Below are 15,990 nucleotides of genomic sequence, written 5' to 3'. Positions count from 1 at the left end.
TATTGTTGTGGAGTGTAAATAGCAGAATCTGATAATTTTTTCCTCAGCTGTTTTCTACGCTGCCTATCATATCGCCCATTACAGAGAATTTTTGTATTTTTCTTTCACATCATTGTTCATACTTCTTAGTCGCTCTAACTTCCATTTTCGAATTTTCCTCCCATTTTTCTTGACTGACTTTACTCTGGTTTGCACTTCCGCCATTAGAAGATTGTGGTCCGAATCAACGCCCGTTCCTAGTAATATCTTCGCATCTCGTACACTATTCCTGAAACTGATTGACAAGAATGTAATCGATTTGCTAGTATTTTTTCTTTCTTTCTTGAACCACGTATTCGTCACTATCGTATGTTGCCTACAGAAGTCGATAAGAATCTGGCCCCGTGTGTTTCTCCAACGTAGTCTAAATAGTTCCTCCATCTTAGTCGCAGCTGCTCCTCCTACCACTCTGTTGACGTCTTTCATTATTATGGAGTTGACCTTAGCTCTCCCTTCCTGATGCAATATGATACTAAGCTCGTCATATATTACTTCTGCTTCATCTCCCGCGGACCAGATTGGAAAACATTGATTTAGGGTATGACTTTATTGGCACTGATACCTTACCATGAAAAAAATAAGTTAAAATAAATTGTAGATGCTCCCTCCCCTCCACAATCGGTCGTGCAATTACAGTCATTTTTGAGTCTCATCAATTTCTATCATCGGCATTTACCTTCTATATCTCTCAAAATACCTTCGTTGTTTAAACTATTGCAGAAAGGTGTCCAAAGGAATTGGTTTGATCAACATAAACAGGTATTAAATTTATTTACGGAGAATACTGTCAAAGCAGAGACTATGCATCAATTTAACGAAGATACTGAGATGGTAGTTATAACAGAGGCTTTACCCTCTGAAGTATAGGCAGTTGTATTAAATCAAATAAATGGAAATTTGCAACAGTGGAATGCGATTCGGTTATATTATCTAAGGTAAAACAATATTGTTTGCAGTTCGAACAAAAGTTCACCGCTATATTTGCAATACGTAAAATCCATTAACTCATTTACGGTCGAGCGTTCAAACTGTTAACACACCACTAGCCAGTTAGCTGGATTTTTAGCGTAGCTACTGCGCCATTGATGGCATCTCCAAGACTACTCCGATGGTTCCCGTTGCTTGCTAACTATGTCTTTGATATTTATACGAAGAAAGTTAATCCAGTTATGCCTGAAAAAAATTTCTACTATTAATTGTTTTAATTTTTTTTTTATTTTAGCTCATATTACTGCCTTATGACGAAAAAAAGGCAGAAAAGATGATCCCCACTTCCAGTTTCACCGGGAGGGGGTGTGCTTTAAAAAGGGCCAGTAGAAAGCACATTGGATTGATAGAGCATAGACGAGGACGCCTTAAAGTCAGTATTGCAGAGTGTCCTTTTAAAAGGACGGTAGGCATATCTGGGTTAAGGTAGTGGATTTTTTTTATCACGTTTTCCACTCACCAATTCAACAATCAATTAATATGCTTTTCAAGATTATATTAGTAAGATGAATTCGTTTACTTTGTCCAAACAGGAAATGGTAAATTAAGTGTCCAAAGACAAATGGATACAGAGACATTAACTGGACAAAGAACGGTTGGCCGACAAAACAGGCACAACAATTAGATACCAGGGTTGAATTTTTTTTTTTTTTTTTTAAAGAACAAAACACGTGTTTTAAACATGAAAAAGGTGTTCAAAATGTTTTAAACACGTTTTAAAACACACGAAAAAACATGTTTTTAAACATTTTGAACAGTTTAAAACATGATTTTAAACATATTTCAAAATCGTGTAATGATATATTTATTAAGACTTTTTTGCTCTTGCAACCGATCTTTTCATTTATTTTATTTTCGTTAAGACTACACTGTGTTGGGTACAGAATGTTTTAGTATACATTAGTAATTCTCAACTTATTTTATATCACGACAGCCTTCAATTACACCCTCTTGCCAGTGACTCTAGTAAGAACTTTCTTGGTTGTAATAGGCTTTCTAGGTAGATTTTAAAATGTAACTACTATAGGGATTTCACACAATCACCATGGCAAAACAAACGTCCTCGTGTTGAGAACGGGTTCAGGGAGAATGAGGGAATTTGAAAGTGGTCTGACACATCAGATGGTGCTATCAAGCATCATGGCGGACATCTTTGCTTGGTATTCGAGATTTCAAATGCAAAGGGAGTCATGTTACAAGTTTTAAGGCTAGAATTTTACCAGAAATACGGTTGTGCGGTTATTTTAGCCCTACAGCAAGTCATTTTGGAGTTACCACTTCTGAAAGTTTTCTAGTTATGCCTCTAGAGTCTAAGCTCGCGTTTTGTGGAGGCGGGTGTTTTTTGTTGCAAAATTTAACTACTATTTCAGAACACTGATGCTAATAAAATTATTTTAAAATAATAAATTTTCGAAAAGTAATGTTTGAAGCACACTTCATGTTGTGGTAACTTTAGAATATTTTCTGCAAGTCTATGTAATTGATTGTTTTTTTGAGTCAATAATTTACTGACGAAAGGTACTATTTGGGCTGTTCAGAGCACAAAATGAAATGAAATCTTTGAGTTTTACGTCCCACAGTTATGCCGGTTAGGCTAAAGGAGACTGTGATTGTGAGAAATGGTGGAATGAAGGAAGTGGGAGGAAACGGGAGAACCCCGGAAAACCCACGCACATGGTGTTTGTCCACCACAAAGTTTACTTGGCGGGAGCAGGGTTTGAACCCGGGACCCCATGCACCAGAGGTGAACGCTCTACCATTGAGCCACCGCGGCCCCTAGTTCAGAGCACAATTGATCCAAATCCATTTTCAATAAAGTTAGGTTTTGCTCAGCAAATGAATTTTATTTCAGAACGTAATATCTTTGCAGTCAAGAATCCAAAACATATGTAACTAAAACAATGGGAAAGAGCGTGGGATAGTTTCATGACAGCTCCTAGACAGGGGCATCAGCGGGACAGGAGGGCAACCGCCTCCATCCCCACTCTGAATTTCAGATTTTGGGGGCAGTAAGGCAGTTTTAGAAATCTTTTGATAAGCAAAGTACAATAGAACAAACTTGAGGTCCTTACACCGAATAAATACGGAGAACATACATATTATTAAAACTGGAAAGTTGCTTAGACCCAATTTCCAGAATTTTAAGCAGGCCCGAAACTCGAAAGTAGTTCTCCGTATTTAATCTATAACCTTTGGAATCCTTGGGCCAAAAAATATACAAGAGAGCAATATAGGCCTATAGCTCTTTACGGCCAATGGAAATGGATTAACTGATCAAAATTCATATTTATTCGGATCTACATTACTGCCCCCAAAATCTGAAATTCAGGGTAGGGAGCGGATGATCTCTACACGAACTCCCCTCTCTAGCGGCAATCATATAAAATTCTAGATTGCATCTTGTCACGTAGTTTTCCTTTTATTCATCTCGGATTCATGGTTGTGAAAATATGACGTTTTCCACCGGTGTATTTTTTTGGACACGTCCTAAATTTATTTATCTTAATTATGCATCATTGACTATGGCATTCAGAGCCTGACTTGTTAATCATTTCCGCGCTTCAGCGTACACAATATAATGTTGATATCTTAAATTTATAAGCAAAAAGGGGGAAATTAGCCCTCCTCCCCCATTCCATCAACGCCCTTGTCTAGCGGTTGTCCTATGAAACTCTAGTCCATACTCTTTCACGTGGTTTTTGTTTAATTTATTTCGTACGTTTGGCTACGAAGATACTACGTTTGCTAGGCAAAGGTGAATCTTTCTGAAAATGGACTTGGATCCCTTGTGCTCTGAACGCCCCATATCTAAAAATATTTTATAAAAACTGAGTTGAAGCCAAATTTATCCTGCAACCCAAGTTTGTTCGAAACGCATAATATTAGTTTGTTTTGTTTGATTGATTACAGTCTTGGATCAGTAGCAAGAGTATATGAATAAGGGCTTTTTGTTTAAAGTGGGATCTGAACCACTAATTTTGAAATTTTACGTCGGATTGCAGTCAAAATCTATAGGCTACAGCAAATTCCGACGTCTTGTGCCTCTACCCTCAACATTTAATGTTAAAAGACCGAAAATTGCGCCCTGTAGCGTGGTGCATACATAAAGACATAGAACAAATTGAGATCAAATTGTCCCAGACACTGACGTTACAATAAGTATCACACTTTAATGGTTAGTTACGCGGGCGACTGCCATACCTTGCGCTTTTTTGCATGGTCCCTTCATACGAGCTTTGCCAAAGTGTAAAGTTTTTAAGAAAATTTGGAACTGAGGTGAGGAATAGGGACGAAATAAAATTTTCATAATATATAATTCTTACCTGAAGTTTTCAGTTGCATCTCAACGACATCACTGACGTTAGGATCATCAGAAGCAATTTTCGTATCAACATTTTTACCGTTTGTTTGGGTTTCCAGCTTTTCACAGCATTGTATTTTTCATAATGATTCTTCATTCTTTGAATTAAACCAACCATTTCTTTCTTACACTTTTGCAACGAGCTCGTATGGTCGTTTTCTTATCTGATGGAGTTTGAGTTACTTTAATAAATTTGCTCCAAATGATGTCCTTTTTCATTCCCGTAAAACTCATGTTAAACGATTCCAAGTTGTACGGAGACTGAGAACCAACATGTACTGTATCAACGAATGCTTGCGATATTTTAATTTCAGAACAGCAATTTAGCAAATAACCTTTTGTTTTGTTATTTGCAAAAAATTGTTTTTATGATAATTATTATTTTATTTTTTAATATCGGTTCTACAAGTAATGCAATCTTTACTACGACACTTTCTCGCAAATTAACTGAGAAGCATCTAAACAATACAATATACTTCACAAATAAGGGGAAAAAAGGAGACAAAAAATAAATTGTAGATCGCCACATTGACCAGCTGTAACCCCGAGAAATCAAAACATTCACATGGGAAGAAGATAGTCTTCTGAATGGGGAGCACTTTTTGACAATTTTCTTTCTCTAGCAGATTTTTTTTTTCATAAAAATAAAATAAAATAAAAAATAAACATATGTTTAAAACAAGTCTTAAAAAATACACGTGTTTAAAACAAAATGTTTAAAACGTATACAAAATTTGTTTTAAACAAAACAACCCTGTTAGATGCCAGTGAACATTTATTTATTTTGATTTAAGATTTAATTTTGAGTTACAGGGTAACCTACACCTTTTTGAAAGGTTGTATGCTAGTACCAGTTGAGATGCTAGTACTTCCACACAAATTACATTCATATCATCTTGGGGTGGAAAGAACGAAAAGTCGGACTTTTGAAGAAGTTTGGTGGCAAAAACTAATAGTAGATGTTCAATCAAGATGTGGAGCAACGTGCGTATTATCAATCTACGGCTAACATGCCACAAAAGCCAATTATCATCGTTGGTCGTCAGAGTCTAAGCCTCGGCGACGGGTTCACTTAGATCATTTTTATACTTTTGAGTTTAGTTTTACTGGTGGTACACTCGTATACCAAATGGGTACGTGTTTGGTTGGCACAATCAACGAAAGTATGGAAACTCAACTGAAGTTGGAGGAATTGTTTAGCATACTAAGATTTCCTCACATGTCAGTGACGAACGGATATATTTTCTTCTGAATCATTCAAGGGCGGATCGAAAATAAAGCTACTACATTCATCTCCCTATCATCCCCAAAGTAACAGGGTAGCCGAATGGGCGGTGCAATCAATAATAAAAAGATTCTGCAGATTAAATACTTGAAAATGGCAAAACAATTCAATAAGATCTAGTTTCAAGAATGGATTCAGCATACTACCTTTACTAGCATATGGCATGATCTCCTATTCGGAAATCACCAGCTAATTTGATGCTTTCATACAAACTAAGAACACGGTTAAATATTTCGGATCAGCTGTGACAGAAAGAAGACACTAGTTCGCCATTCACAAGAACGAGAGAATTAAGTGAATATAAAGCCATAATAATTAACTACCCAATTACATCAAGCATCTCCAAGCAAATCTGCAGCGGATCACAGGATGATTAAAACAGTAGTTAGCACGAGGTTAAGAAGTGGAGAAATGGATCATATTAATAATAAAATTCGTCGCCTAGGAATAAAATTCGTTTTTTTAATGGCCTAGGAATGGTGCTTTACGGTGTTCTAAGGCAGAAGGACATCAGACCACTTGGAATATAGCAGTTAGAAGAGAGATGAGAGCTGGGTGTTGAGTGCTAGGGAAAAAGCGTCACATAATTGGGTTATTTGTAAAGGAAAGATTCATTAGCACTATATATATAGTCGAATTGAGAAGAACTACCTTTTTCGAAGTCGGTTAAAATACAGTGAGCAATGTCTGTGAAACCTTCGCAAGTAGACTTCCACAGCGCAAATACCAAGCTGAACATGAAACAAGTAATTCGCAGCAAAGAACTATAGGCGAGCTCTGTGAAAACGTTTACCAATTGCAGTTGCTGCTAGATTTGAAATGGTAGGACGACTTCAGACCCTTTCTTTACATGTCTCTTACACTTCATGAAAGAGGATAGCTTCCTGAAGAAGTTGGTGTCTTTCCTAACATTCTAAATTTCTGGGAAAGAAATAGATACAGTATATTGATTTTGATATTAGAAAACCACTGCAGTTTTGGAATCTGGACATAACTTTATCAAACCAAGCTTATTTTTGGTCACACTTACCATCGAAAGATTCATAGTCTTTATTTTTATTTCAGCAAAGTCACTGCAACGGATATAACGTATCTGAACATGCTAGCAAAATGGCTATTCCCACAGCTCATATTTGATAACTGATTTAATCTTTCAGCAAGATAGTGCATTACGACATCGCATTACCATCGCAGCGTTCGTGGCTCTCATCCCACGCGATTTATATTTAGGGGTTTTCATAACGAATCGTGTTTTTACACTCCTGATCATAAAAACATACGTGTTTTTTAAGATTTAAATCTTACCACTAAACAAATATATAGCTGATACATGGAGAACAGTCCTGTAGAGGGACAAAGAAGATAATACAGTAAACTTGTCTTTAGCGGAATCAAACAAGACTTTCAAAAACTTCAATTAAAGAATGGACCTATACAGATAATGGACATACTGAGATAAAAAAAAAAAAAGATGTTGTATGTACCTTAACCAATTTACACTATTTATTTCTACTACGAGTTAGTATACGTGAAGCTTAATAAACAGGAAAAAAAAAAAAAAAAAAAAAAAAAAAACTTTACATACAGAAGGTGATAAGTCAGTGTGTGTCCGATTCTAATCCTTCACCCCTGCCCACAGCATCGACCGATCCGAATGCTTCAAACAGGAGAAAGCCAAAGGCCAAGCTCGCGTGTGTGTGGTATGTGCATCATGGCGAACCGGTTTTGGGAAGATTATGTCGCAGCATTTTTCACATCAAGCTTTAGTGACATAGACACAAAAACTATGCAGGAAAAATGGATGTGCACTGAATCAACGACCATCAACAACATAAACATCATGACGTTCCAACACTTCGTTAATCAAATACGAGGAGTAAAAAAAAAAAAAGCCATGTAATGTATGACTCCACCTGAAGCTCGGAAATTGTAGCAATTCCAACCATCTTTTTTTTAGCCTACACCCTACTTTTAACCCATAGGTACTAGTGGTGTGCACAAAAACCGATTTTTGAGTTTTTTTTATTTTGTGTGTGGGGGGAGGGGGTGAAGCTGCTTTTTGAAAAATTAAGAGAGACTGGTTCGGAGTTTTACCAAAACTTTTTTTGCTCCTTTGTTGACTTGTTTGGAAATGAATACTACAATAAACACGGCTCCGGCAAAAATCTTACTGGTTTCTATAAAACACCCAAGCCTCTTTTGGAGACGACAATGTCAGTGAAAAGCCCAAGCAGTTTTGGAGAAAACTGAAATAATTTTTCTATAAATCGACCGCAAATAATTTGTGTGTCCACTACCATATTTGAATAAGGTCAATTTTGTATGCGCGCACGAAATTCAATGATTTGTACGATTTCTGCAATCATAAGCAGTTCAGACAATTTACAAGAAATCGTGAATAAGTGTCATTTATTGTGATTATTGGCTATACTTGCCATTTTATGGTTGCTTCTTAAGTTTTATCCATCTTTCTACCTGAAGTGAAATTCACATTGTTTGCCGTTATAATGGAATGTAAATCAATAGTGAGATATAGAGTTTAACGCTTCTTATCGGTGAAGACAGATCATTGGTGAACAAATATGGAAAGCATGATGCACTCCAAATACACGTGCCATTATCTCAAGCTTGGACAGGCATCGAATATGGCTCTTTCACATAAACCAAGGGTCACCCAAGTGGACCCAGTCCGAAAAAAACGAAGCGAGTTTTCCAAGTTGGACCCACCTGGGTCTTTGGGCTTTTTGTTAGTATATTATTGGTACAACTAAGGTGATCACATTGAAAGTGACTTATCAGATTTTGGACTTTCCTTGGGCGAATTAGATGCTTTCACGTTAAGATATACAGTAACATTCAACACAAGACCTTTTTAAGGTTCTGAATGCAATAAATGAATAAAAAGACTTACTTAGCTTGGGACAGTTATAGAACAAATTAATGTATGAATTAGGCTTATAGTCTATTAGAAGTAAAATATGCAATTTTATATTTTAGAAGATATTTTCCGTGAATAGTGTGCTCACCGACACGGCGACGCCAAGGGACGTTATATCAATAAAATGAAATAAATGTTCTGAAGTTTGTTCTTGAAATACTAAAGCAAAAAATAAATAAATAAATCGTATAGGTTAGGTGAAGTCTATTAACTCGCAAAAAGAAATAAGGAGGATATGTAGATAGAAAACCTGCGAGGCTGTAGCTTTACAATAGAGAACCCACTACAAACAAACTACTGTTTTTTTTTTTTTTTTTTTTTTTTTTTTTTGACAAAATCAACTCATAGTATTTTCGACAATGTATTTTCTAAACAGTTTTTCAGTAAAGGTTAACCTTAGGAGGGCATAAAAGCTATGTCTATAAATACAGTATTTTCTTGTCAAAATTCCATGCAAACAGCGTAAAACTTATCCAGTTATTCCTCGTAAAACTTATTCTCCAGTTATTCGTAGAGTGTTATCAACCAGTAGTCTATAAGACACATAGAAACTTAGCTACATATAGTAAAAGCCAGACGTCTATACTATGGCCGCTATGTCTCTGGCTCTGACACTTCTGCACGTGGACAAAACAATGTTGCCAATTTGTCGTGGGTTTAACCGCACACGCTAAGAATAAACAGAAAAAGCAAACAAATACAACCGAAATGAATTGCTTAATAAATGCTGAATTTTCATGGATTTTTAAAACCTTTCGTGCAAGGAAACAAACTAAAAATAACCAGAATTAAACATAAAGTAATCGAGAAAACTGACATACCTTCACTGCCTACATGTATTCGTCACTATCGATAGGTTGAACTCCACAATCTTGAAATAATTCGTCAGAGTTAACTGCCGAAATATCTTCTTCATCGTCACTGTCGTCGCTGCTATCGTCACCATCACCCAATTTTATGATTAAATCTTCTACAGTTTGTTCGAAGACACCTTCAGCTTCCCAAGCTTGCTGCATAATTTTCCACGTATGTTCAACGGCGTTTTTCCAATTATTCGGGGACACTTTCTCGATCGCCTCTATTACTAAATTTTTCACGTCATTTACACGAAATGTTTTATTATGTTGAGCCACATAACCTTTAACTTGAGCCCAAATTAACTCAGTTGGGTTAAAATGGCAATAATATGGTGGAAGTCGAATAACTGTATGCCCGTGAGCCTCAGCAATTCCATCGATTTCATATGATGGCTGTCTTGGCTTATAGATTTTTAATAATGCTATTAATTCGGCTTTTTTCATATCTGGTGATACTCCAGGAACATTATTTTTTTCAAGCCACCTTATCATGTCCTCCTTTTTGCTGTTCGTATTTGGAGGTTTATTCGTTTGAACGGAATGATAGGCCGCGTTATCAAGCACGATTACAGAATTCTCGTTAATATTTGGAAGTAGACTATTAACAAACCAGTCTTTGAAAGTTGTGGAATTCATTTCCTCGTGATAATCACGAGTGCTCTTTGATTTAAAAAGCAACATTGCCTCAGGTACAAATCCGCGCACAGTCCCGGCATGAAGCAAAATAAGTCGACTTCCCTTCCCAATAGGCGTCTTCATTGTCCCTTCGGATGTGTCGTCTGTCCACGCACTGCTTCTCGTGTGTCCTGCGTTCACCCATGTTTCGTCCAACCACACTAAGGTTTCCGGGTTCATTTTCATCATCACTCTCAGAAATTTGCATCGAGCCGCAACAATATCGCTTCTTTCCATAAGAACTTTTCTTCCAGAGAATTTCTTCCACCTAAAACCAATTTGCCTTAACACAACACTCAAGCTTGTTTTCCCTCCCTCGAAAAGCCCTGCTTCTTTCAAGGACTTCAGAAGCTTACCGCGAGTCGGGAATTCTTTTCTTATATAATATTGATAAATGTGTTGCCTTATTGCGTCATTCTGGAAACGATCTAGAGACGTTTTAACATTGGGCCGATTTCTTTTTTTGCCTGGAGTAACCAAAACTGCCGAGGGAGAATTCAGTTCTTCGGGACATTTTTCTTTTGTTATGTTCTTAACAGTAGACTTTCCCACACGAAGGGCGTCAGCCACTCTGTCCACCACCCTCGTGACAGGGAGAAGAGGGCCACCATTATCGCGCTCTTTCTCGAAATATTCACGAAGTCTGTATATCAATTCTCGGCTTTGTCCTTTATACACACCTATTTTTTTTGCCTTCGGTTCTGAAGAACTAGCCATTGTCACTATGTAATTACAATATTCTTAACAACACACCCAAACACACAAAAAGAAAAGAAAAACACAAAGTCGCAATAACCAAACACAATCTCAAAGCACTTTTCACTCAACTATGCACAAACAAAAGGGAGAACACGAAGCGGCAACAACGACTTGTTTCCATGTCAGAGCGGTGACAGCTCGGTCACTCATTGGTCCTTATGGGGGTGTGTCAATGTAGTATCAACCCTCGCTTTCTTTTTCGCATAGCTGTCAGAGCCAGAGATACAGCGGCCGTAGTATAAAAACCACGCACCAAACTTTGCAAGCTGCTCATTACAAGCTATTTTTGAACCTATTACGATTTACGCAAAGGCGAAGCTGGTGGGCTCATCATGGACTGATTCGCGCCTAAACGGCCACACCTAAACATTTACGCCCAAACGTTCTGCTCCGCTGTAGAATACTTCATGGAGCATGCCACATGTTAGCACAAAATACACGAAAACAGCAACATTTGTTACAATTCAAATCTTCCATCCTTTGTTACATGAAGGCGAGATACATCTGCTTCTGCAGTCTGACAGCAACAATGTTACAAGGAATCATTTTAAACACTGTCGATCGTAAGTACAAGCACGGCAATATTGTGGTAATTTCACCCAAAATACCAAAAAATGTTGTAGAACGTTTAAACATTTACTTACCATGTATTTCGCATGTCTATCTTTTTTTCTACTACCTGATACACATCTTTTAAAAAATACACTAAACTCGTAGGAAGCTAGAATTTGTTAAATAAGCCCCGAGAGATGTATTTTACGAGTAAGTGGATAACACCCAAGCAAATTCCCAATAATGCACAAAACATGCCGTTCTTTTGCCAGTTCGGTAAGTAACGTCATACATTCTCTATTTACATCAGGGGTCAACATACGTAGTTCCATTCCTTTATGAATGACTCCTGTCATTTTGCACTTTTTCTTTATTTACACATCATCTACTTCCATTTAATATTGAGGATTAACATCAAGGACTATTTCTCCAATCAAACTCAAAATAACATCTAAACGGGCAAGGTTAAATATACTAAAAGAATAATGAAACTTTTTTGTTCGTAATATATACAAACTACATCTGAATTGATAAGACACTGTATGACGAGCGATGATGAAGTTCATACCATCCCTTCCAATAAAGAGGCATGGAACTTATCTAATCCTCAAAATATGTCTTTCGGGTGTCCATAGGAGATGAAGTCACCTCCTGCAATACATTCGGACGCCGTTACGAGGAATAAATTTTCAAGATAGAGTCATTCAAGCTGAAACAAAAGCTTCGCGCAATGATTCGTTTCCTGCACTTGAAGGGAAAGAACGCAGAGGATAGTCATGTTGAGATGATTGATATATACTATGAACAGAATGCACCAAAACAAGCATGGATGAAACACTTTAAACGTGAACAAACCATGTGCCGAAGACGAACCGCAAAGGGGACCGCCACTCAACGACGAACTTGACATACTGATATTGCATAAGTGATATTCGTCGAGAGAGAGGTGGAGCCCTTCCATAAGATTTACCATGCGTATGTATAGCTATTTGAAAATTTAATCAGTTTATCAGTAACAATTAGTGTTAAGGCATAATTTCTTATTGAATAGTTCACACGAAGGCAATATTAATTAACCTGCATTGTTACTAACCTTCACTCCAGCATCATAATAGGAACACACCACCAGTTCTCCAACCACGTATAAAAGTTCACAAATACGAAACTTATGTGTATTGTACAACAGTATATATATAATGAAAATCAAATCCCTTCTAAAAATAAGACTGCTTTTCATTTTTAAAATTATAAATTGTACTACACCGATAATATTACGTATGTAGCAGTATATCTGCTATACTTTAAAAAGTGAAAAAAAGCTTACCATTATTGGTTCCTCTTGTACCCTGTGGTCTCCTGACCCCTCTGGATTTTCTTTATTCTCTCCTTCAGTTTTTGTCAAGGCAGATGCCGAACGATGATAGTCTGCAGATGTCATTTCACGTAACTCAGGAGGATGGTTTTGCTGTTGTGCATTAGCTTTAACTTCTTCCTCACTGTCCGCTGCTAACCGTGAATGTCCACCACTTTCTGACGGAGTGATACCCGTTGCAGCAGAGCTCCCGGCAGCATCGGAAGTGGCATTTGGGACACTACCAGAGGACGCACCTCCAGCTCCTTCCTCTGCCTCTCCTCCAGAAAACCTGCGAGGTCTTCCTCTCTTCCGTTTCGCAAACGACAATTGATGAAGACCTGGTGCTGCTCGTTTCATAGACGACGATTCAGAACTGTTTGACACTGATGACAACAGTGATGAGGTAATTGAAGGGAGATCACATTTTTCTTCATTCACTTCCGTTAACCCTTTTATTCGAAGTGATTCCGCTACTTTCAAGAAAGCAGTTAAACGTTCCTGATCAACAGAAACCTCTCCCCGGTACATGAAATCCAGCAACGATTTCATATCTGCATATGGCACATCTTTCAAAATAACAATAGGATGCTTATCAGGGTTGTTAACAAACAATGTTTGAAAATATGGACTGCAAGCAGAAAGCACCATTTTATGGGCTTTGAGAAACATGCCTTCGACTGCCAATGTAACATCGACAAAGGCTTCATCCTGTAACAGTTGGTCGAACACGGTTAGAAGATTGGACTGGTGGTTGTTCCACCGTAAACAAAACCTCTGGGAGGCAGTCATTTCCAACAAGATTCGCTATCTTCTAGGAATTTTTGCAAGCATTGATGTACCTGAAAGAGAAGAGAATAAAATCTGATAAATTTTAATTTTAGCTTCTTTTTTCTTTCTAATTACACTAGTTTTTATTGCGTTGTGTGAGTTAATACGATCGATTTTACCATTTTCCTTGCAACAACAATAATAACAAAAGTACGAAAGTCTAGAATAAACATGTAGATAAAAGATGTTATCTTACATCTAAATCTTCTAAACGATAAAAATATTTTAAAAAACCGTGTTACAAGAAACAGAGATTCGAGTCTTAAATATTGATAATTCAACTACTTCGAATGTTTAAGCTAATACTTTCAGAATAACGTTTAAAGGGCATGACTCCTTTAACTTCGTATCTGCAAAGGTCATCCCGAAATGAATGAGTCCAGTCTAATAAATTCTCATATTTCGATCGAATTGTAATGAAAGTAACACGTAATACAATGTATTACTAATGCGTACAATATTTTATTTGCAGATAACTACATAAAAATAAATAGCAGAGAAAAATAGAGCTGTGATCGAGACCTTGCAAATTTCACCGATCCACAGCAGGCTGCTGGTTGCATACAGAGAGAATGCAACTGTCATGAGCAATTATAAGAGTAATAAGGGTCAGTCCATTTCAAATCATCCAGCTAAAATATCAAATGAAACCCATAGTCTCAGAATGGCATGAAGATTTTTCTGTTTACTCTACTTGCCATCCTTATTGATCACACCAAATTTTAATTTGATATCTTATATACTTTTTTAGTTAAAAAATTTTTTAGTTTGGTAAAATATACGTTTTTGTTGTTGCCGAGGGTTAAAGAGATTACGACATTGATATACTAAAAAGATCATAACTTTGTTAATTCTGATCATATCACAATGATTTTTTCACTAAAATGATCACAATAAGATACAGAATAAGGTAAAAATACATTCAGCTACTTGTACTTGAATTGTTGTAGTACATATTACCTCAAACCTGGATATTACGATTTTTTAAAGAAAAAACATAAAATTTTAAAATACAGTAAAAACTTAAAGGCACTATATAAACCAAAGTATTTTATATGTATTTATAAGTCTAAAGGCATGAGCTAATGTGTTCTGAAAGAAAAACCGTGGGGTTTTAACTGCAAATATTTTTAAACCATTTATCTTTAGAGTACGACCAGGTATTTCAAGAAAATCGTAGACCTTCACGTTGGCAGCCCTGGCGTTGTCCCTAATTGTCACAGGGACATGAACCATATCTCGTTACAAAGCTTATGAAACACAGATTCCAACAAGGTAACTTCTGTGTCCCCTTGTTTCCTACCCACAGAAGAAGAAGAAAAATTGTTTTTTTTTTTAATATTTTGTCGGACTCTGGCAACACTGTTCAATGTCATACGCAGGAAAAAAAAAATCTCGCATACACATCAGACATTGGGTGGAATCATAAAAAATAAAGGGCCTAGGTGCAATAGCTTGCGAGATAAAAATTCGAAATCTCGTATATGCTATGGTCAACCTGTATATATTTTACGAAGGAACTGTGGTCTACCCTCAGGTTGGCAACCCTGGCGACTTCCCTAATTGTCACAGAGACGCGAATGATACATCGTTGCAAAGCTTACGGAACACTGGTTCCAATGAGGTAACTTTTGTGCTCCCCCCCCTTCCCGGTTCCCAACCCACAAAAGATGAAAATCATCTTTGACTTTTGTGGGACTTTGGCAACACTGTTCTTTGTCATAAAAGAAAAATCACTTTCTCCTACGGATTCGGCATGGGGAGGCACAGTCTAGGTTCATTAGGAGCCGAGCAACAGAGGTTTGAAGTACTGGCGTTAAGAGAAAGGGATGAGCCAGGCATCTTCTAAGGGTTAAACTAGTGCACATTTTACTTTCTGAAAAACTCATTGAATGATTTTCATGTAAGGCGTAATGAAATTATGACATTTTAATCAAGCTGAAGATGTTAAATTATTTAAGCTGCAGTAAATTTATCAATGTTCTAAAGCTAATACAACTGCGCATAAGCTTTTACAGTAAACTTTAAAATCAAATAACCAAAATATAATTTTATTATTTTTACTCATAAGCGCTTTCGATAACTGTCTTAGTTTTTAATAAATTAAAAATATATTTAATGTATTTAGAAGGTAAGATTGTTTCACAAAGTATTTCACAAATCAAAACAGTTCGTTGGAATCTTATATCAGTTTAGGTAGCAATTTCGTTCGGTACCTTGAGGAGTGCGAATCCTACAGCCCTCAGGTTCATGAAAAAGAGTTGAGTTGAGTTGATTTCAGTTTAGTGTCCCTTTCAGCAGCGACGCTATATGAGACGTGGACCTACTGATTAACATGGAATCCGAACCACATTA

General features: G+C 36.9%; 1 protein-coding gene across 5 annotated transcripts in view; it reads right to left on the bottom strand.

Moving 5' to 3' along the window:
* Nucleotides 1-15,990, bottom strand: part of ttk (zinc finger and BTB domain-containing protein ttk) — a 155,788-nt gene that overhangs the window by 119,124 nt on the left and 20,674 nt on the right. For all 5 annotated transcript variants that reach the window (XR_014132774.1, XM_081769437.1, XM_081769440.1 and 2 more), the window contains exon 2: nt 12,778-13,646. Coding sequence is in view for 4 of the 5 variants with exons in the window: in XM_081769437.1 (XP_081625563.1) it covers nt 12,778-13,596 (819 nt within the window). In the remaining variant the exon portion in view is untranslated. The remainder of the gene's footprint in view (nt 1-12,777; nt 13,647-15,990) is intronic.

This window comes from Thermobia domestica, chromosome 8, assembly GCF_964235325.1.
Source record: "Thermobia domestica chromosome 8, izTheDome1.hap1.1, whole genome shotgun sequence".
NCBI classification, from domain to species: domain Eukaryota; kingdom Metazoa; phylum Arthropoda; class Insecta; order Zygentoma; family Lepismatidae; genus Thermobia; species Thermobia domestica.
This window is presented reverse-complemented; position numbering and strand designations above follow the sequence as displayed.